The 22,540-nt window shown below is 45.0% G+C and overlaps 1 protein-coding gene across 1 annotated transcript in view; it reads right to left on the bottom strand.

The window, feature by feature from the left end:
• Positions 1–3,043: 3,043 nt before the first annotated feature.
• Positions 3,044–22,540, bottom strand: part of LOC124031857 (phosphatidylinositol 3,4,5-trisphosphate-dependent Rac exchanger 1 protein-like) — a 116,626-nt gene continuing 97,129 nt past the window's right edge. Inside the window, exons 25-40 of the mRNA XM_046343626.1 lie at positions 21,876–22,149; positions 21,001–21,207; positions 14,469–14,557; positions 14,211–14,293; positions 13,598–13,688; positions 13,135–13,263; positions 12,982–13,023; positions 11,998–12,215; positions 11,074–11,176; positions 9,633–9,776; positions 7,822–7,936; positions 7,099–7,165; positions 6,322–6,497; positions 5,947–6,049; positions 5,319–5,386; positions 3,044–5,171 (exon numbers count right to left, since the gene is read on the bottom strand). Coding sequence (XP_046199582.1) covers positions 5,129–5,171; positions 5,319–5,386; positions 5,947–6,049; positions 6,322–6,497; positions 7,099–7,165; positions 7,822–7,936; positions 9,633–9,776; positions 11,074–11,176; positions 11,998–12,215; positions 12,982–13,023; positions 13,135–13,263; positions 13,598–13,688; positions 14,211–14,293; positions 14,469–14,557; positions 21,001–21,207; positions 21,876–22,149 — 1,952 coding nt within the window. The 3' untranslated portion in view covers positions 3,044–5,128. The remainder of the gene's footprint in view (positions 5,172–5,318; positions 5,387–5,946; positions 6,050–6,321; positions 6,498–7,098; positions 7,166–7,821; positions 7,937–9,632; positions 9,777–11,073; positions 11,177–11,997; positions 12,216–12,981; positions 13,024–13,134; positions 13,264–13,597; positions 13,689–14,210; positions 14,294–14,468; positions 14,558–21,000; positions 21,208–21,875; positions 22,150–22,540) is intronic.

Here is a 22,540-nt window from a genome sequence, read left to right as displayed (position 1 = left end):
TTTGGGGTTTTAGGTTGGGTTTCTGTATAGCACTTTAACTTCGGCTGACGTAAAAAGGGCTTTATAAATATATTTGATTGATCAGCTTATTGATATGGCACACAATAAAAGGCACTCTAAAATGTGCAGTTTAGTCACACAACGCCACAGATGTCTCAAGTTGAGGGCTTGGTCAATTGGCATGCCGAGTGCCCAAATATCCACCAGAGCTGATGCTAGAGAATTTAATGTTCATTTCTCTACCATAAGCTGCCTCCAACATTGTTTTAGAGAATTTGGCATTACGTTTAACATGCATCACAATCACAGACCACGTGCAACCACGCCAGCCCAGGACCTCCACACCTGGCATTCTTCACCCGCGGGATCGTCTGAGACCTGCAACCCGGACAGCTGATGTAACTGAGGAGTCATTCTGTCTGTAAGAAAGCCATTGTGAGTGGAACAACTGGCAAATGGATGGTTTAGGATGACCTTGGAACTTGCTCATTTAAAGTCTAAGTTGTAAACAAGATTCATGTATGCAAATACAGAGGCCTCAATGGATTGTTAAGAAATTCTAAAAGGATTCATTCCAATATCCCTCTTTGCCATCATTCAAGTCTTGCTCCTCAGTCAAGTTATGACAGGGTAGAGCATAGCCTCAGGCTTTCATAATATCTTGCACACAAGTAATGCAAAGTCTTCCTTAGTCAAGAAAATAGAAACAAACCTAATCATCCTGTATGTTGCTTCCCAATCATGTTCATAGTTTGGTTTGAGAGTAAAGTATACATTCTACAGCAGTAAGGCTCCCTCCCTGAATATCTTATTAAGGTAAGTCTCGGAGGGCCCCTGTATGGAAGACTGGAAGCCCTCTAGAGACAGGCCTAATGGTAGAAGTGGCGATAGGGGCAGTTGGACAGAGAGCAATTAGACTTCCCTCAGATAGAAAACGGCTGTGTAAAATCAATGTACAGTCGTGGCCAAAAGTTGAGAAAGACACAAATATTAATTTTCACAAAGTCTGCTGCCTCAGTTTGTATGATGGCAATTTGCATATACTCCAGAACGTCATGAAGAGTGATTAGATGAATTGCAATTAATTGCAAAGTCCCTCTTTGCCATGCAAATGAACTGAATCCCCAAAAAACATTTCCACTGCATTTCAGTCCTGCCACAGAAGGACCAGCTGACATCATGTCAGTGATTCTCTCGTTAACACAGGTGTGAGTGTTGACGAGGACAAGGCTGGAGATCACTGTCATGCTAATTTTGAGTTCGAATATCAGACTGGAAGCTTCAAAAGGAGGGTGGTGCTTGGAATCATTGTTCCAAGGAGGGTGGTGGGTGGTCCAAGGAGGGTGGTGCTTGGAATCATTGTTCCAAGGAGGGTGGTGGGTGGTCCAAGGAGGGTGGTGCTTGGAATCATTGTTCCAAGGAGGGTGGTGGGTGGTCCAAGGAGGGTGGTGTTTGGAATCATTGCTGCCAGTAAGATTGCACCTAAATCAACCATTTATCGGATCATCAAGAACTTCAAGGAGAGTGGTTCAATTGTTGTGAAGAAGAATTCAGGGCGCCCAAGAAAGTCCAGCTAGCGTCAGGACCGTCTCCTAAAGTTGATTCAGCTTCGGGATCGGGGCACCACCAGTACAGAGCTTGCTCAGGAATAGCAGCAGGGTAGTTGTGAGTGCATCTGCACGTACAGTGAGGCGAAGGCTTTTGGAGGATGGCCTGGTGTCAAGAAGGGCAGCAAAGAAGTCACTTCTCTCCAGGAAAAACATCAGGGACAGACTGATATTCTGCAAAAGGTACAGGGATTGGACTGCTGAGGACTGGGGTAAAGTAATTTTCTCTGATGAATCCCCTTTCCGATTGTTTGGGGCATCTGGAAAAAAGCTTGTCCGGAGAAGAAGAGGTGAGCGCTACCATCAGTCCTGTGTCATGCCAACAGTAAAGCATCCTAAGACCATTCATGTGAGGGGTTGCTTCTCAGCCAAAGGGAGTGGGCTCACTCACAATTTTGCCTAAGAACACAGCCATGAATAAAGAACGGTACCAACACATCCTCCGAGAGCAACTTCTCCCAACCATCCAGGAAATGTTTGGTGATGAACAATGCCTTTTCCAGCATGACGGAGCACCTTGCCATAAGGAAAAAGTGATAACTAAGTGGCTCGGGGAACAAAAGATCGATATTTGGGGTATGGCCAGGAAACTCCCCAGATCTTAATTCCATTGAGAACTTGTGGTCAATCCTCAAGAGGCGGGTGGACAAACAAAAACCCACAAATTCTGACAAACTCCAAGCATTGATTATGCAAGAATGGGCTGCCATCAGAAGTTCAATGACAGCATGCCATGGCGGATTGCAGAGGTCTTGAAAAAGAAGGGTCAACACTGCAAATATTGACTCTTTGCATCAACTTCATGTAATTGTCAATAAAAGCCTTCGACACTTAAGAAATGCTTGTAATTATATTTCAGTATTTCATAGTAACATCTAAAAAAATACCTAGACACTGAGGCAGGAGACTTTGTGAAAATTAATATTTGTGTCATTCTCAAAACTTTTGGCAACCCAACATGGCATCAGTGTTTTCATTTCACATCATTCGAGAGGGCTGACATGATTGATCCAAAACAGAATCTTACACATATGCAAGAGTGAAGATGTAATGGTGTCTCTCTGTGGGTACGTGTCTATATTTCCATATCATCATCATAATGACCAGGGTGAGACCACAGACTATGAATTAGAACGCAATCAACCACAACCACCATTGTGCACCCACTACAAAACCACCACATACGCCTGGCCTATAAGCCAATGATGGACCTTCACTCACACAACTGGTTTAAATGCAATAAGTGGTGGACTCCATGATTATGGAGCCTGAAGGTGTTCTTGGGAGGGTCCCCTAAGAAAAAAAGTCAACTTAACAGAAAGGTGGACCACAATTTGGCCTAACACATATTTTTACAGTCATAATTAGTAACAATGTATTTACCTGGAATTAAGAAACTGTATGGGTACCTCAATACTTCTTAGAATTCAACAATGTTTTGTGAATAGCATTTTATTTTACTAGCTTGTTAAAGTTCAATTTACAAATGGTATTTTTAGAAAGAAATATTCAAAAACGTATTTGTACAATTATTTTCAGGCAACATAAAATTGCAAATAAAGTATGTACAGCGATGAGAAATTAAAACAAGTAAATGTTACATTTCTATCAATAGGTGACCTGGTAAGAGTGGAACAATTTATCAATTGATCACTTAATGACAGCTATGCCAACACCAGAGGCTGCAAAGAGAACTTAAATCTGGGTGTGTTCGGAAAACATAAAAAAATAAATGTTTTGCAACAGAAAACAAAAGTAAGCATTTCGAATTGGACAAGTCCAGGTTGTCCCTTCCTGTTTTACTTCTTTTTTTTCTTCAACATTTGGGTGCCACATTTTTTATACATTTGGTGCCTAATGAACATGACCCTCAACTGGGACCTGACAAGAGCTTCTAAATAAATAACAAGGGCTGAGCAAACTAGTCAGAGTGCAGCATCTCGACTCAGATACAAACCAAGCTACCAACGAAAGTGGAGCCATTTTAACGGTCAACAACGTCGTCAGTGTGGATATATATGCGACACCAAAATCCGTCCCTGTCCAAATGTACAATATGAATACCCCAAAAAGTTCAAACATTTTACATACTATATTATGTCCATAAAAACAATCACATTTAAATTATAGCATTAACTCTGCTGCCAATGGCATAGATATAGACCATATTCTATTTTCTCTGACAGAGACATTGGTTACAGTAAGTATATACAAGAAATATAACATCTTCAATAAAATAATGCTACTGTTTATCAAGAGTTAACTTCACTGATCCCTTCGTTGTCATCATCCTCGGGACAGTTTACAGTACTTTGTGCTAACACTTCAGAGTAATTAGATGAATCCTTGTGCTCATTTAAATATCGAAACATTATAATCAAATCGCAAAGAGGTCTTGTGAGTTGGCTGGGTCAACAGGAGGCAATCTCCCACTATTAATATTACTGAATATATATTAATACTTTAAAAGGCTTAAAACATTCCAACCTGTTGACTCGGGATGCAGATTGGAAAACAAAAAAAGCTTGAGATTAGATAAAGTTAGCTTGTTTCCGACTCAGATTAAAACTCCCCTTCCTATTCATTCTGAACAAAACTCCCTGCATTTTAACACTTGTCAACAGATCAAACTCCCGAGGAAATAACAAAGGCAAAATCAAAACATAAAAAAATAGATAAGGAGTTTAAAAAAAATCAAAACAGGGCATGCCATTGCTCCATTAAATACTGCATGATGCGTAGGCTGGAATGCTTTCAATTCTTGAATACCTGATATTATTGAGTAATACAATAAATCACTATGCGTCATAGTGCAGTAATACAGTACTCACACTAGCCTACAGTAATTGCACATTCGCCGCATGCAAGGGGGGCTAAGGCAAAGGGCAGCCCATACCATCCATCTTTCCATCCATCCCTATCATTTCACTCTTCCCTCCTCCTTGATGCAGTGCCTTCTGTTCCTAGCTGCAATACCAGACACGCTGTCTGACAAAGATACCACACACTGGCGTTGCAGTCCAAGGCAAAGTGGATAAAGAAGAAGAATGTCTGCTACAAGCGGTTTTTGCGTTAACCCAGTTGATAATAGCCCGGTGTGAGCATTGTCGTGGTGGCGGACATATTTCTGTTAGGTCATGTCTTGTCTGATGTCACCATCCCCACACTCCTCTCTAGGTTCCCAGCAATGAATTACCAGGTTAGTGACGGGTTGCCAGGTCAGTGACAGCAGTCTCATGTCACAGGGGGGGGGGGCTATACATGACACCACAGACCCTGTGGGATCCAGACACTTTATGTTCCACTGCTGGAATGTTCCATTCGGGGACATGGTTGGGGGGGTAGCACATTTATATCTATGACTCCTGGATGGGAGAGGAGAGCAGAGAGCTCCCTGTTCTTCCTCCTCCCCCATTCTACCTTACCCATTCATCCATGATCTCTAGTCACCGAGGCTTCAGTATGTCGCTAATACAAAATAAATTGCTCTACTAGGAATAAAAACACAGCATCCCTTTCTTTTATAGATCTCCGTCTTGGGGGGGTAGACACAACTTGAAGAGCCTGTGGGAAAGGAGGAAAAATAAGAAATGAAGATCTGGACTTAGCGTAGCAAGCATCCAGACCTGTTTGTGCTGTCGATTCAAACAGCACAAACAGACCTGGAACCAGGTTAGTACTTTCAAACTACTTTGGAACTATTGTCTGTACCTTGGGGCTGCGGGTGGCATCTGATCCATCACTTTGAGGTTTTTAGCCGAGATCTCGACCCTGGTGCCCTATCAGAGAAGAGAGGGTGAGACAATGTTGAGATATTTACACTGAGGACAAGTGCCCACGTAGTTCTAGCTCCTGTACACAAATCATCTATCTGCTCAGACAGTGTACTTAAAGTTGTATTCCTACTTAATGCCTTTAGGTTAAGAGCGACCCACACTTATTGGTGAAAAACAACTATGTGTAAACTAAATGTACCCGTTCCACTGCATCGTATGTAGTGAATGTTTTAGAATTAACCAAGGTTAAAAGTGAAGTCTTGTTTGCCACTTCGGTACTGCTTGGTAAGGCTATGGTATACAGTAGGTGGAAGTTGCCTCCTTTCATGTTCAGTTTCCATTAAATATTAACAAAGGTGATAGAGAGAGATCTGTGTTGTAATTATTATGCACCAAACGGAAGAAAACGGACTGAAACATATAGGACAAATTCAGGTAGTCCCTCTAAGAAACATTCGGTTTCCATTGCAAAATGTTTTGTTACGGTGTGCCCTAATGAATACGACCCAGGTCCGAGATCTGTTGCTAAGGATGTAAAGCGCTGAAGGGTGTGTTCAGGGCACCTGTTTCCGCATGATGTCCATGGTCTGCATGATGCAGCGGGGCATGAGGCTGTGGTTCCGTGCCAGGATCATGGCCTGCTCCAGGGTCACGCTCAGGGTGCACCTACTCAACACAAAAGGTCAGAGGTTAGTAGGTCAACAGTCTTTTAACTATGTGTCATGCGAGAACAGTGTTATGTAAAGGCTGCTGTGTGGAGGCTAATAGGAGAAGGGGTTGAAAATACACCATTTTGAGGTGGGTAATGCATACATTGCATAATGCATGTTTAAGCAATGCATCTGACACAGCAATGCATTGACATTCATGAGTGTTTGCTCAAGCTGACACGTAAACTGTCAGCCCTTATGTGTCACTTTCAAGTTCAAACGACTAACCTTTGCATCCCGGTGGCACACATGGTGATGTGGCAGGCGCCCAGGCGGTTGCACAGCTCCGAGGACACACACAGCACGCTGACGCCCGACAGGTGGCCCGTTGCGTTGGGACGCACATTCAGGTACGAGTGCATCAGGCGACATAGGTCGTCCAGGGTGTTAAGGGGTCGTAGGAGCTGGGAGGGACAGAGGTTTAGGGGTTAAAATCTTAAAGGTGTACTCCAACTTTCCTTTCAAAAGTACTGCCCCTGGGCCTCCCGAGTGGCGCAGTGGTCTAAGGCACTGCATCGCAGTTTTAGCTGTGCCACTACAGATTCTGGGTTCGAATCCAGGCTCTTTTGCAGCCAGCGGTGACCGGGAGACCCATGGGGCGGCGCACAATTGACCCAGCGTCGTCCGGGTTAGGAGAGGGTTTGGACGGCAGGGATGTCCTTGTCACATCGCCACAGGCTGGGCGCAGTGCACACTGACACGGTCGCCAGGTGTACGGTGTTTCCTTCCGACACATTGGTGTGGCTGGCTTCTGGGTTAAGTGGGCATTGTGTCAAGAAGCAGTGCGGCTTGGTTGGGTTGTGTTTCGGAGGACGCACAGCTCTCAACCTTCACCTCTCCCGAGTCCATACGGGAGTTGCAGAGATGAGACAAAACTGTAACTACGAAATTGGATACCCCGAAATGGGGGAGAAATAGGGGTTAAACATAAAAAATAAAAATATATATTTAAGTACTGCCCCTGAGCTTGTTTGTAAACAGAGAGCCATTTTGATTTCTGTTTACCTGGTCTATCTTCATAGCCGTGGTGTTAGAGTCAGTGGGTAGATTTGACTTCTCCAGGTAAAAAGCCCTGTTAGAACACAATGAGTTATCATTCAATATGAACGCAATTGACCAATGAATTGACCCGTTGATATTCTATTTACTCTGTAAAAACTTCAGACAAAAGTAAATTTCTACAGCGAATACAGTAGCCAAACTAATCAGCATAGGAATAAAGTAGTTCAATACAGTGATGGGTACTACAATACATATTGCATTAAGTCAGGTGACAACCTGGGTTTGACTATGTCAGTGGGTAGTACAATACATATTGCATTAAGTCAGGTGACAACCTGGGTTTGACTATGTCAGTGGGTACTACAATACATATTGCATTAAGTCAGGTGACAACCTGGGTTTGACTATGTCAGTGGGTACTACAATACATATTGCATTAAGTCAGGTGACAACCTGGGTTTGACTATGTCAGTGGGTACTACAATACATATTGCATTAAGTCAGGTGACAACCTGGGTTTGACTATGTCAGTGGGTACATATTGCATTAAGTCAGGTGACAACCTATTGCATTACTACAGTCATTAAGTCAGGTGACAACCTGGGTTTGACTATGTCAGTGGGTACTACAATACATATTGCCATGTGTCAGGTGACAACCTGGGTTTGACTATGTCAGTGGGTACTACAATGAATATGACTGTATATAAAGTGTGTAGATTTCTACCTGAGTTTTCGGTAGTAGGCTTTAACCTTCTCGAGTGAGACGGCGTTGGTACGCTGCTGGAACTCCTCCATGGACACGCAGTCCTGTTGGGACACTCCCTCTGGCCTCTCCAGGGCTGACCATGGGACAGAGGTAGCACATTAATAACACAGTACACCTACCCACACACACACACACACATACATTCCATGACCTGCGCTCACATTCCATGACCTGCGCTCACATTCCATGACCTGCGCTCACATTCCATGACCTGCGCTCACATTCCATGACCTGCGCTCACATTCCATGACCTGCGCTCACATTCCATGACCTGCGCTCACATTCCATGACCTGCGCTCACATTCCATGACCTGCGCTCACATTCCATGACCTGCGCTCACATTCCATGACCTGCGCTCACATTCCATGACCTGCGCTCACATTCCATGACCTGCGCTCACATTCTATGACCTGCGCTCACATTCTATGACCTGCGCTCACATTCCATGACCTGCGCTCACATTCCATGACCTGCGCTCACATTCCATGACCTGCGCTCACATTCTATGACCTGCGCTCACATTCTATGACCTTCGCTCACATTCTATGACCTGCGCTCACATTCTATGACCTGCGCTCACATTCTATGACCTGCGCTCAGCAGGTTTGCGTGTATGTGGGACAAGTAACCACATTGTAACCTACACATCGACAACACTTCACATCTAAAAGTGACAGCTCTACCAAAGTCAGTCTCTGACAAGTGAATCTGTATTTAATTCAACAACTGTATTCCATAGAAGCGGCCTATAGGTGGCGCTAACAGCCCGTTTATTCCTAGTCCTCTGACTGCAGTACGGTATTACATTTCATCACAGGCTTCTTCTTTGAGGCAGCCACTTAACAACGGGAGCCTTCCTTTATTGTCCCAATTGGCACGTGCATGGAAAATGAATAGTTCCCTAGCACAGGGAATGAAGCATTATTCCAGCCACTTATACTGGCCCGGTGCAGGTGGAAAGAGCGCCGCAGTGAAAACACAGAGGGGGAGCGGCGTGATAAGCACAGAATACATCTCCCGGTTAGACTTACACAGTCCGTCCCTCAAATGGTAGTTACCACAATGCCAATGGTAAATATATAGCAAATCCTCTAGAATTAGTATTTTGTTTGTGAAACTCTATAGCCACTTTCACGCTGGCATTTTCACTAGAACATTTAGCACCTAATCAGTTAGGAGATTAAGAGATACTGATTCAATGCCCCCTGCTAGTGTACTGTGAATTATTATAGATATATGGGGCTGAATCCCAAACAGCCCCCGATTCCATATACGATAGATTACTTTTGTGCACATTTGGGATGCAGACATGATCATAGTGTAGACCGAGAGGCTGGCAGGACTTCTCCGGGAATGTTACAGGTGAATAAATGAAGAAATTGTTCCATACATCTAATTTCTACTGTATCTGCAACACTGTGTGCATAGTCAAGATTATAGCAAATTGATAGGGTAAATTCCTCTACATTGTGAAGAGCTGTGTATTTGTGAACCTGCAACATATTTCCTTAACGTTTGCTTAGTGCATTTCATCAAATTCCATCCAATGCCAATTGACTTGACTTGACTCAATTCAGTGAACCGTGATTCAATTAGGATTTGATGACAATCCAACTGGACTCATATGAATTCAGCTAACTGAGTCAATGATGATTCGTCTCAACTCAACGACACTTTGATTGGTTGATGATTTGACTCGAGTCGACTCAATTGAGTTCAGCCACCTTTGCGTGGAGGTAGACTAGAGGGCTGTTCTGTTCCTACTCACCCCTGGTGAAGAGCACGGTGTGCAGTTTGAGGCTGCCCCCGTTCTGCAAGCGAGTGGGGAGCTCACTGAAGTGGCAGCTGTCCAGATACAGGGTGACCTTTAGGGCCTGCCGGCTGCCCTCCACGTGGTAACACACCGGCGTGTCTGGGGAACACAACACTGCTTAGTTTGGCTTAATGTTAAATGACTTCATAGAGTTCTGTGCCTGTATTTATTAACCGTCTAAAAAGGCAGAGCGCTGATCAGTTTGGCCCTTCAGATCATAACAGAAGCAGATTATTATGGACAGGGAGGAGCTGATCCGAGATCAGCACACCTACTCTTAGACACTTGATAAATACGGGCCCTGGTTGCTTTTCCCTTCACTTAGGCATGAGGTGACTAGTACACACTGGACCACTGATTGACGTAGCATGACGGTTTACTTACAGATAACAGAGATCAGAATGTTGCATTTAAATCCTGTTACACAAATACAACATTAGTACTCAGCGTTCTACACTTGGCAACATCCACCGATCTATTACATATTTCATTTGATGGGTTGGTAGTTAATCAGACATAGGCATCATTGGTATGGATTCTTGCTTCAGTGGCCCACCAACACCATCCAAAGCTATGGGGGAAACCCTAAGAACAACACAACCCCCTGTGAGGTCAGCGCATCGCCTCCTGAAGACCATCTACCCATAATCCTTTTGGATTGAGTGTGATGGTTTAGACGAACCCTTCCTCTCTGCTTGCTGAACAGCCTTTTATCAAATCAATACTGTCAGGCGAGCTCACAGCCACAAACAGACTGATTGCCTAAGCAACGGCCGCGCCATTCTGCTGAAGTGGGCATGTTTTCCAAAAAGCGATTTCAGTGTAAAAAGGTTTTTAAAGGAGGGGGGAGGGAGGGGTGTGTGTGTGTGTGTGTGTGTGTGTGTGTGTGTGTGTGTGTGTGTGTGTGTGTGTGTGTGTGTGTGTGTGTGTGTGTGTGTGTGTGTGTGTGTGTGTGTGTGTGTGTGTGTGTGTGTATACAGTTATGCTTACTGCCGAGCAGTAACCTAGAATAGTACATCCCTGTTTTATCCGTGGCTTTCTCCCCCAGAATGTGAAATGCAACTGATGTGCTTGCTTAGAGCAGCAGTCTTGGCTCACCATATCACCATATCACCATATCACCATGCGGTTCTTGAAAAGGAACAGACTGGAAAGTACAAATCTTTCAGCGAAGCTGGGTTTGACCCGAGGTGTTTCATTGAAATTAAGCTGCAATTGTATGACGGGGAAAACTCTGGGTCTACAGTAACAAAGCCCTTTGTTGTGGTTGACATGCAAGGTGTGTGTGTGTGTGTGTGTGTCTCCAACCGCCACATGTAATCACCACTGAAAACTCCGTTGACTGGCCACCGTTGCTAAGAAAATATGTGGTTGCTATGGGAAAGGGTCTACTTACTTGCGACCAGGCATTCATCCTCCAGCTGGCGGAAGAACACAGTGACTTTGTCCAGGTCCAACAGGGCCGCCTTGGTATCCTCCAGCATCGTCCTCTCCTCCTTCTACACGGTAGAGAGAAACCAAAGAGCTCAGCTAACAGGCCAGGGGCCGTATTCACAAAGCGTCTCAGATTAAGAGTTTTGATATAGAATGTTTTTTTCCTTTTAGATCCTAATGAAGACGATTGTGTGGACAGTGGGGACCTGATCCTAGATCAGCACTCTGAGACTCTTAGTGAATATGAGCCCAGGGCTCACTGTTTCAGCATAGCGGCCAATGGTGACAGCGGAGTGTGGAAAGAGGACTCAGACAGTCAATGGCACCCTTCTTTCTGGATCAACACAGTACAGAGCCATTATAGTTACACCCTTATACCATTCTATTGGTGATTCTTGATGGATAGACATTTCTACATTGGTGCCCGTCTGCCTATGGGACATTGCTGTTTTGAATTGTGTTTTTAATGTGTATTTAAAGAAAATACGTTTTTACTGGAGATAAAACATCTATGAAAAACAGGTATTTTGACCTCGACGGAGTAAAAGACAAAGGTTCAAATAGAAATGAAATGGATTCATATGATTGGTTAAACTTAATTCAAACACAACTCCACTATTGTGACCCAAGTCTGCAGACTGTCCAAAGGTAAATAAATCACATCAGTAAAAGTTTAAAGTGTTTGTTCAAAGCAGCAGGGCTCTACAGCCCTGTTCCTGTCGTGCCACCCTCCTGTAGGTCATCACTCCAACCCCACTTTCAGCTTATCAACCAGCTAGCCATTAGAACCAGGCGCGCTAGATCAGGGTAGAAGCGAAAACCTACAACATGGTAGCTCTCCAGGAACAGGGTCGAGGAGCCCTGCTTTACAGTCGCCGTCTCTTACCACGTGTGGCGCCAGTGAGGCCTGGAAGTTGAGCAGCACGCCAATGGCGGCCGCCTGTTCCAGCCACTTGCGGCTCGTCTCCTTGCTGTCCTCCTCGTACTCGCCGGCGTTGTTGAAGCGGGCACGCAGTGCCGCCAGGAGCTGCTCGGCCAGAGTGCACACGGCACCCGCCGCACTCTGGCAGAAAATCACGTCCCGCCGCAGCTGCAGAGCCGTGTCTGGGGTGGGGAGGAGGATTCTTTTTTTTAACCTTCACTTAACTAGGCAAGTCAGTTAAGAACAAATTCTTATTTACAATGACGGCCTACCCCGGCCAAACCCTAACCCGGACGACGCTGGGCCAATTGTGCGCCGCCCTATGGGATTCCCAATCCCGGCCGGTTGTGATACAGCCTGGAATCGAACCAGGTTCTGTAGTGACGCCTCTAGCACTGAATTGCAGTGCCTGAGACCGCTATGCCACTCGGAGGAAGGGGAAAATAAGACAACCATTTTATTTTCAGAGACATTTGCTTTACTAACTTCTTACAGGACATTTATAAAATCAGCAACGTACAAACAATATGGAAGGCAGGGAATAGACTATACAGGGGATAGTCTATACAGGGGATAGACTATACAGGGAATTTTCCAAGTGACTAGAGGGAGGAGCACAGAGGAGAATAGTGGAAAGACGTGAGCAATAGGCCGGTGGAAGAGAGGTAAGAGGAAGGGAGCAAATTGAAATTCTAGAGAGAGAGGTGGGAAGGGTAAAAGAAAGAGCACGAGACGGCGGTAAGACAGGCTTTTTGACAACCACTCTTACCATCAACCGGACTGTCCTCAGAGTGGTGTGTAAACTCTAATCAAACATAGCCAGGGGGTTTACAATCTGCTCTATCACACTGACTCATTCATGAGGACAGGACCATTAACAGCCGCCATATGGCACAGCACACTTCAAAGGGAACACACACACACACACACGGCTGACATAAGGCTTACCTGTACATTTGAGCAGGGCCAGAAGCAGCTGGTTCTTCCCATCTACAGAAAAATGTGGCTTTTATTACCTAAGTAATACGCATGTGTTTCTACTGTAGCTATGCGTTTGTGTGTGCGATGTGTGCTTATGGTGCGTGTGCGTTTTCTACTGACCATCCACAAATCTCTGTAGGCTCTCCACCAGTGTCTTGATGGAGCTGGGCAGGTTCCAAGGGTCCTCCTGGATGTTTTTGTGGATGATGTAGCGACAGCGTACCGTCCAGTCCTCAGTGTGACGGAACTCTGTTCAGAAAACATGACGTGTCAATGAATTAGCAATATAAAATTCTAGGACAATTCTTCAGTGTAACACCATTTCATATCCACACACACACACACACACACACACACACACACACACACACACACACACACACACACACACACACACACACACACACACACACACACACACACACACACACACACACACACACACACACACACACACACACACACACACACACACACACACACACATTTCTCAGTGATACCCAGACAAGTCTCTTTCTCTCTCTAAACAAGCATGCACTCAGGCATACCTTACACACTCACACACACTAAATGTAGCGGGCACCTGGCTGAGTGTGATCGGGGTGAAAGTGCTTGGTTTCCTCGCAGGCCTTGGTCATGACGGGCCCTTTGAGCAGGCTATTGATGGAATCCACCTGCAGATGACAGTCACAACCAGTCAGACAGAGGCTGGCCTCAGTCCCTCAACAACAACAACAGGAAACTGGGGCCCCGGGTAATTGACGGAAGCAAAAATGGCCGTGCCCCTGAGGGAGTATGGGAGAGGTCAAAGGGCATGAGATGTGTAAGAGGAGATGCGAGGAAGATGACAAAGAGATTGCAAAACAAAGTACTGCAGATGATTCCTACTACTGATTACGATAAACATGATCTGTGCCAAATGTTTCTGAAGGCTAATGGAAAAGCTGTGTGTGTGTGTGTGTGAGAGAGAGGGAGAGAAAGCGAGAGCGAGTACGTGTGTGTGTGTGAGCGAGAGAGAACGTCTGTGTAAGTGTGTGTACGCGTGTTGGTGTATGATATTAGTGCCAAGCAGTGTTTACATTACACACAACACCGTGGTAACCATTAAAAGCATGGCTTACAAAAACAGAGTGAGATGTGGGTTGGCAAAGCCATGGAAGCGGATTGCACAGAGGATAGTGGTAGAGATGCTGCACCTGGTTGAAAAGGTGCTCCAGACAGCCATGCAGCTTGTCCTGCTTGTCTGAGGGAATCCTCATGTCACAGGGCAGCTCGTCACCTGAGAAAGAAAGAAGGAAAGAAAGAAGGAAAGAAAGGAGGAAAGAAAAATAAAGAAAGAATAAACTGGACACCATCTACAAGGAGATTCTGAACATTTTCCCACATAAGGCAAACCAATGTGGCTTCTTTAATGTATAAACATCTTAGTCTAGTCTTCATGAACCGTTTCTTACCCGAACCCATCTCGTCACTCCCCAGGTAAGAGCTGTTGCTACGCACACTTGTGTATGACAGGACAGAATCCCTGTTACTGTTACATTCACTGCAACACACACAGACAGGAGTTCATACACACACAGAGAGAAAGAGACAGCGAGAGACACACAGAGAGACACAGAGAGAAACAGTTGAATAACAAACCAGAGTTCATTCCCTACAGAAAAAAACACCAAGTCAAATGTGGAGTCTGTCTTGTAATTATCCAGTCAAATAATCCGCCTGACTGTATGAAATATAGTCAGAGAGAGCAGTAATCAAATGCTTCTCACAAACAACATCAACTTACTTCATTGGCGTGACTAAAATGCATTCCACCGAACTATTGTAACGTGTGGCTACACCAGTGTGCCAAACAAGAATTTGATTAATAAACACCAGGTAAATTGAAAGTTAAACATTAAAGGAGATGTCTCCACCATCCCAAAAGATTTAACATATAGTTATGCCTTAAAAGGTTTGAAAAACATATACATTTAGAAATGTGTTTCCATTTGTTGTCAGTTGAACAAAACCAAAGAGTGGATTGCGGTCACTCCTGGTCCTTATGGTAAGGAAAAACATATGTGCTTTCACTGAACGACGCCTTTAATGCTGAAGATTTATTCTCTTCCCATTACCTCTACATTTTCAATACATTTTAATAGCTAGATATGCGTCTCATCTCGTCTAAAATGGCTTTGCTGGATATTTTCAACGGAAGGAGTGAGCGCAGAGAAGATTTACTGTGTTGCAAATTCCAGATTACACAGCTACTCTTTGTGAAAGTTGCGTGTGTACGTCTTGGCATTCTGATGGCAATGCTGAATCATACGAATTTAAGGAGACAGAAGTAGCATTGTCATCGCGCTTCCCGTTAAAATAATCACTTTGTTTTGTGTTCCTATAATCATCGAGCTCGACAACAACAAAGTCCCACAATGTGAACTGGATGCAACTCCAGCATAATGCAGGGAGGAGCGACCTGCGGGCCCACCCCCCTTTTGAAGGCCCTCGGGTCAATTTCCACAAACAAACTATAAAAATAATAAATACCAATATTTTGTGACGTCACAGCCTTATTCTAAAATGAATGAATGTTATTTTTTTTCAATCTTTACACAATACCCCATAATGACAAAGCAAAAAAACTGGGTTTTCAAAATCATTGCAAAATTAAAAATATATTCACTGGAATATCACAATTACATAAGTGTTCAGACCCTTTACGCAGTACTTTGTTGAAGCACCTTGGACAGCATGACACTACAAGCTTGGCACACCTGTATTTGGGGAGTTTCTCCCATTTTTCTATGCAGATCCTCTCAAGCTCTGTCAGGTTGGAAGTGGAGCATCGTGTACAGCTATTTTCAGGTCTCTCCAGAGATGTTCAATAAAGTTCAAGTCCGGGCCCTGGCTGGGCCACTCATGGACATTCAGAGACTTGTCCCGAACACACTGTGTTGTCTTGGCTGTGTGCTTGTCCTGTTGGAAGGTGAACCTTCGCCCCAGTCTGAGGTCCTAAGTGCTCTGGAGCAGGTTTTCATCAAGGATCTTTCTGTACTTTGCTCCATTCATCTTTCCCTCGATCCTGACTAGATTCCCAGTTTCTGCAGCTTAAAGAAATCCCCACAGCATGATGTTACCACCACCATGCTTCACTGTAGGGATGAGCAGTGCCAGGTTTCCTCCAGACATGACGCTTAGCATTCAGGCCAAAAAGTTCAATCTTGGTTTCATCAGACCAGAGAATCTTGTTTCTCATGGTCTGAGAGTCCTTTAGGTGCCTTTAGGCAAACTCCAAAACAGGCCTTTTACTGAAGAGTGGCTTCCGTCTGACCACCCCTACCATAAAGGCCTGATTGGTGGAGTGTTGCAGAGATGGTTGTCCTTCTGGAAGGTTCTCCCATCTCCACAGAGGAAATCCAGAGCTCTGTCAGAGTGACCATCAGAACTTCTTCACCAAACTTCTTCCGCAGATCTGTGCCTCGACATAATCCTGTCTCGGAGCTCTATGGAGAATTCCTTCGACCCCATGGCTTGGTTTCTGCTCTGACATGCACTGTCAACTGCGGGACCTTATATGGACAGGTGTGTACCTTTCCAAATCATGTCCAATAAATTGAATTTACCCACAGGTGTACTCCAATCAAGTTGTAGAAACATCAAGGATGATCAATGGAAACGGGATGCACCGGAGCTCAATTTCAAGTCTCATAGCAAAGGGTCTAAATAATTATATAAATATATATATATATTTTTTTATAAATTTGCAAACATTTCTAAAAACCTGTTTTCGCTTTGGCATTATGGGGTATTGTCTGTAGATTGATGAAAAAATAATATTGTATAAAATTGAGCACACAGCCATGCAATCTCCATAGACAAACATTGACAGTAGAATGGCCTTACTGAAGAGCTGTGACTCAATGTGGCACCGTCATAGGACGCCACCTTTCCAACAAGTCAGTCCGTCAAATTTCTGCCCTGCTACAGCTGCCCTGGTCAACTGTAAGTGCTGTTATCGTGAAGTGGAAATGTCTAGAAGCAACAACGGCTCAGCCGCAAAGTAGTAAGATACACAAGCTCACAGAATTTGACTGCCGAGTGTTAAAGCTTGTAAAAATTGTATCCTCGGGTCCAAACTAACTCTGGAAGCAACGTGAGCACAAGAACTGTTCATCGGGAGATTCATGAAATGGGTTTCCATGGCCAAGCAGCCGAACTCAAGCCTAAGATCTCCATGCGCAATGCTAAATGTTTGGTTGGAGTGGTGTAAAGCTCTCAGTCATTGGACTCTGGAGCAATAGGAAGACCGAATCTGGGTTTGGTGGATACCTTGAGAATGTTACCTACCCGAATGCATAGTACCAACTGTAAAGTTTGGTGGAGGAGTAATAATGGTCTGGGGCTGGCTCATGGTTCTGGCTAGGCCCCTTAGTTCCAATGAAGGGAAATCTTAACGCTACAGCATAAAATGACATTTTAGACGATTCTGTGCTTCCAACTTTGTGGTAACAGTTTGGGGAAGGCCCTTTCCTGTTTCAGCATGAGATCCATACAAAAAATGTTTGTCGAGACTGGTGTGGAAGAAATTTTTAATACATGTTTTATTTAATTAGGCAAGTCAGTTAAGAACAAATTATTATTTACAATGACGGCCTACCCGGGCCAAAACCGGAAGATGTTGGGCCAATTGTGTGCCGCCCTATGGGACTCCCAATCACGGCTAGATGTGATGTAGCCTGGATTCAAACCAGGTACTGCAGTGACACCACTTGCAATGAGATGCAGTGTCTTAGACCACTGCGCAACTCGGGAACTTGACTGGCCTGCACCAACCCCATCGCACACCTTTGGGATGAATTGAAACGCTGACTGAGAGCCAGGCCTAATCACCAAACATCCTTTCCCGACCTCACTAACAATCTTGTCGCCCCCCCAGAAATGTTCCAACATCTAGTGGAAAGCCTTCCCAGAAGAGTGGAGGCTTTAGCAGCAAAGGAGGGGGACCAACTCCATATTATTGCCCATGATTTTGGAATGAGATCTTTGACAAACAGGTGTCCACATACTTTACAAGTAGGTGTCCACAGCCATGTGGTGTCTCATTAAATCTTGCAAAAATGTATCTCCACCCTATGGAAACATTTGTTGAATTGCATGAAATTAGCTTTAAAACAGAACATTTTGTATAATTGCATGAAATGTGTTATAAAATGGCTAAATCTTCTCTTTGCCCATTTTGCCCATTGGTAAAATGTGTAAAATGCAGAAAACTTGCATTAAAACTGCAACGTTTGCTCGGCCCATGGCAAATTGTGTAGAATTGGAGGAAATTAACACCATCATGTAAAAATGTTCTCTCTACTGTTAATAGGGGGGCTGCTAAAGTGTTTTTCCTCACAGTGTGTGTGGGGGGGGGGGGGGGGGGGGGCTATGCACATGTGTACCCAGACCCACGGGCAACTACGGCCTCTCATGATGAGTTCAGCATTTTGGGCTCCCATCCCCATCAAAGTTGCCCATCCCTGGGTTAGGGGGTTCTTAGTGAGTCAGAGTCTAGTCTCTGACACTGTTTGCATCTTATTGTGTCTCTAAATGGGATGCTGGATCATTCCCGACAAACTGTGACTGAAGTGCCAACCGTTACGTAATACACCCAGGGCTTTGGCTCTGACTCTCTCCTCCACGCACACGGTCACACTCAGGCACTCGTGCACACTCACACAAGTTCTCCTGGGAAAGGGTTCTAAATTTAGTCGCATCTCGTGGCAGGTTTGGAGCGGCCCACCCTCACCAGATGTGACGAGACTGACTGTCTAAGAGACAAACAAACCAGACTGGTGGTGGGTGTACAATTACCTCTTTCTCTGTCTGCGTCCACCCATCCATCTGCTCATTCCTCTCCTCCTCCTTTCACTGTGGTGACCTCGCCCCTCTATTTTCCTCTCCAAGCCTCTCCCCAAGCCTTTTGCTGTTGACCTTCACCTTACCCTATCCTTCCTCCTTTGTGTTTTGTCTGGCTCTCTTCATCTCTCCCCACCTATCGTTGTGTCTTTCTCTCCAATCATCATGAACGTCATGCATTTATAAAGTGCTTCTCGTCCCAGAGCACATTGGATGGCCGGACAACTCATCCCATATCAAACCTATAGCACCCTCTCCTTATATAGTTCTACTAACAAGCTAAATGCATCCTATTCCCTATGTAGTGCACTACTTCTGGAAAGACTCATATACACTGTGTACAAAACATTAGGAACATCTTCCTAACAAGCCTCAATTCGTTGGGGCATGGACTCTAAACAAGGTGTTGAAAGCGTTCCACGTGGACTCCAATGCTTCTCACAATTGTGTCAAGTTGGTTGGATGTTCTTTGGGCGGTGGGCCATTCTTGATACAAACAGGAAACTGTTGAGCATGAAAAACCCAGCACTGTTGCAGTTCTTGACGCACTCAAACCTGGCGCCTACTACTGTATCCTGTTAAGAGACACTTCAATCTTTTGTCCTGCCCATTCACCCTCTGAATGGCACACATACACAATCCATGTCTCAATTGTCTCAAAGCTTCAAAACCTGGCTCCTCCCCTTCATCTACACTGAGTTAGCAAGTGACATCAATAAGGGACCATAGCTTTCACCTGGTCAGTCTATAATGTTTTTCACACTCAGTGTAGTGCACTTATTTTGGCCAGAACCCATGAGGGTCTGGCCAAAAGTAGTGGACTGTATAGGGAATAGGGTGTCACTGCAGATGCAACCTGAGGGAGCTCACTAGACCCTGTACTGTGGGTGGCTGTTGGCTAGAAGGAGTTGCGCTTGCTGTTCTTGCTGTAATGACAGACTGGGCAGAGAGAGAGAGCGAGAGAAGCGCAAGCTACTCATTTAGCCTCTATTACACACTGCACTCTCGCCAGGAGCTGACCACTGCTCTTAGTGGGTGGTAGTGGGCGGAGGCCGTGGACCGGTGCCTGAAAGACACTACCACCGCTGCCAACAACCATCTGAATGAACTCAAGCTAGCGAGGAGTTAGCACAGTGACATCACTGAATACATTGAATACATTTCATGTTGAGCTCCCCCGATTCCTTATTTTTTGATGTGTGACTCGACTCCCCACATCTGGAACCTATTGGGAGAGTCGGAAGGAACCCGATGCCATCACAGTGGGAAATATAAATAAAAAGAGAGGGAGATGTTTGTTGTTGGTTTCACATGAAGCTGGCTCACGGAAACACCCATTTTTTTTTTTTACTATACATTCAGTTTTCTATGTTTACTTTACCATGGTGAAACAGAGCACACTCATTTGCGAGAATTAAAAAATATATATATTTTTTAACTAGGCAAGTGCGTTAAGAACATATTCTTATTTAAAATGGAGGCCAAACCCGGCCGCTGGGCCAATTGTGCGCCGCCCAATCACGGTGATACAGCCTGGAATCGAACCAGGGTCTGTAGTGACGCCTCTAGTACTGAGACGAAGTGCCTTAGACCGCTGCGCCACTCAGGAGCTGATCCAAGATCAGTGCCTAAGGGAAACGGAGTAGCATTGGAATGACGGACCCTGTTGTGAGGTCGCATTGGATAAGTGACACCTCTCCTCTGTCTTTCACCCACAAGATAATTGCCCACCACAGAAATAGAATCAGATAATCCTACCCCCAATACTAACCTCAACCATTACAGTGGATGAAGACATATCTAAACATGGTTAGGGGTAATCTCAATCACCTCCTCCACCACCTCCACCTTTTAACCCATTGCACTACTTTTAGTATTATGGTGATTTGTATTGTATTATGTGCTTCTGCTTTGCCCTCCCTTAAGGGTTTTAGGCTGGGCATCCATAAAGCACTTTGTGACTACTGCCGATGTAAAAAAATAAAAAAGGCTCTATAATGTACATTTGTTTGGGAAGAAGCACCAATTTCAAACGTCCAAGACAAATTTCCCTTGGGGGACAACAAAGTGAATCTTATCTCAACTCTCATCTTATCTTACCTGTACGAGTCCCTGTAGCTCATGGTGTCGTGGCCCGAGTCCTCCTGGTCCTCTTCAGTCACTTTGAAGCAGACCCTCTTGATGCCCCCGTGCTCTGCTTTTTCCTGGTCCCCCTCCTCAGGGGCCACAGAGGGGGGCTGGCTGGCCTCGTAGGCTGGGGGCTCGCTGCCCTGCGGCTGGGTGGGCTCCGTGATGGACGACAGCAGGCTGCAGTTATCGACCGTCACATACGAGGAGAAAACACATGAATAGTAAAGTAGAGATGTTCTTATAATGTGGACTCACATTTATTGCTTTTATATGTGCACACATATCTTTTACACACACAGTAGAGAAGGTTTCCCCTCCTTCCAATGGGGCAGTGGCTTCACGGCCTGTTAGCCCAATCCATAAACAGTTTTGGAGTGACAAATTCCCCTGTTTTGAAAGTATCCACATTAAACAAGCAAAAAGGGCAGTCAGACAAAGGGGGTTTGACGTGGGTCTCAGGAAGGCTGCCTGGGGACAATGGTTTCATAATATCTTGGCCTTCCAGCTTTCCATATTCATGCAGCATAATAACAGATCTTCAGAGGAAAATGTCAACGAATAGACTACAGGAACTAAAAATAAACGACGGTGATATATAATTTGGCGATTCTAAAACCACTCATGTCATTTTGGGTGCCTACATGTGTATTATTTGGGTACTCACACTATTGGGGTACCTTGGGTAAAGCTGAACAATGAAATTCAGGTATTTAGCAATGATACGCATACATACAGTATATAGGGCTGCATTATATCGGTTCGTGGGCCGTGTCTGGCTCGCGGGCCACCAGTTTGAGATCACTGACATGGGTACTTAGCGAGGATTGTCACATATGTGTACTTACACATCTATCTGGGTGACGTACTGCCTCATTTCTCGGACAGCGATGTCAAGGCGGCTGTAGAGGCGGATGTATGCGTCCTGGATCTCCATGTCCTCCTGTTTGAGCAGGAAGCTGAGGCCTTTCCCCCGGTGGGCCTGCTGCCTCCTGTCTGGAGTGCCCTCTACAGAGCCCTCGATGTCCCACTCCCCCTCCTCTCCCAGACCGCTGCAGCTGTAGGATGGGGCGCCCATGCTTGTCACACAGTGCTGGGTGTGGGACATTGGGTTCAGGTTAGCTGTGGGGAGAGAGAAAATAAATAGATAGATAAATAGAGGTAAATAGAGGTAAAGAAAGGTAAATTAAGTGAAAGCAGCTGTACGTCACAGAAAAGCAGAGGTAGAAATAGAGGGAAGAAAGGGAAAGAGAGACAGAGAGAGGAGAGACAATAAACTCTTACTTCCAGAGACCCATATCTACACCAGTTCAGTCTTCATGCACAATAACACTGTGCTTTTAAATGAAGGACCTTATATATCGCTGTTCTATGTACATTCAAACACTCCCTGAAACACTTCAGCGAGCAGGCCTTTCTAATCGACCTGGCCCAGGTTTCCTGAAAGGATATTGACCTCATCCCGTCGGTAGAGGATGCCTGGTTATTTTTTCATTTTTTAAATGCCTTCCTC

This window comes from Oncorhynchus gorbuscha, linkage group LG03 (assembly GCF_021184085.1).
Source record: "Oncorhynchus gorbuscha isolate QuinsamMale2020 ecotype Even-year linkage group LG03, OgorEven_v1.0, whole genome shotgun sequence".
Lineage (NCBI taxonomy): Eukaryota > Metazoa > Chordata > Actinopteri > Salmoniformes > Salmonidae > Oncorhynchus > Oncorhynchus gorbuscha.
The sequence above is the reverse complement of the archived record's forward strand: the minus strand, read 5'-3'. Positions and strand labels throughout refer to the sequence as shown.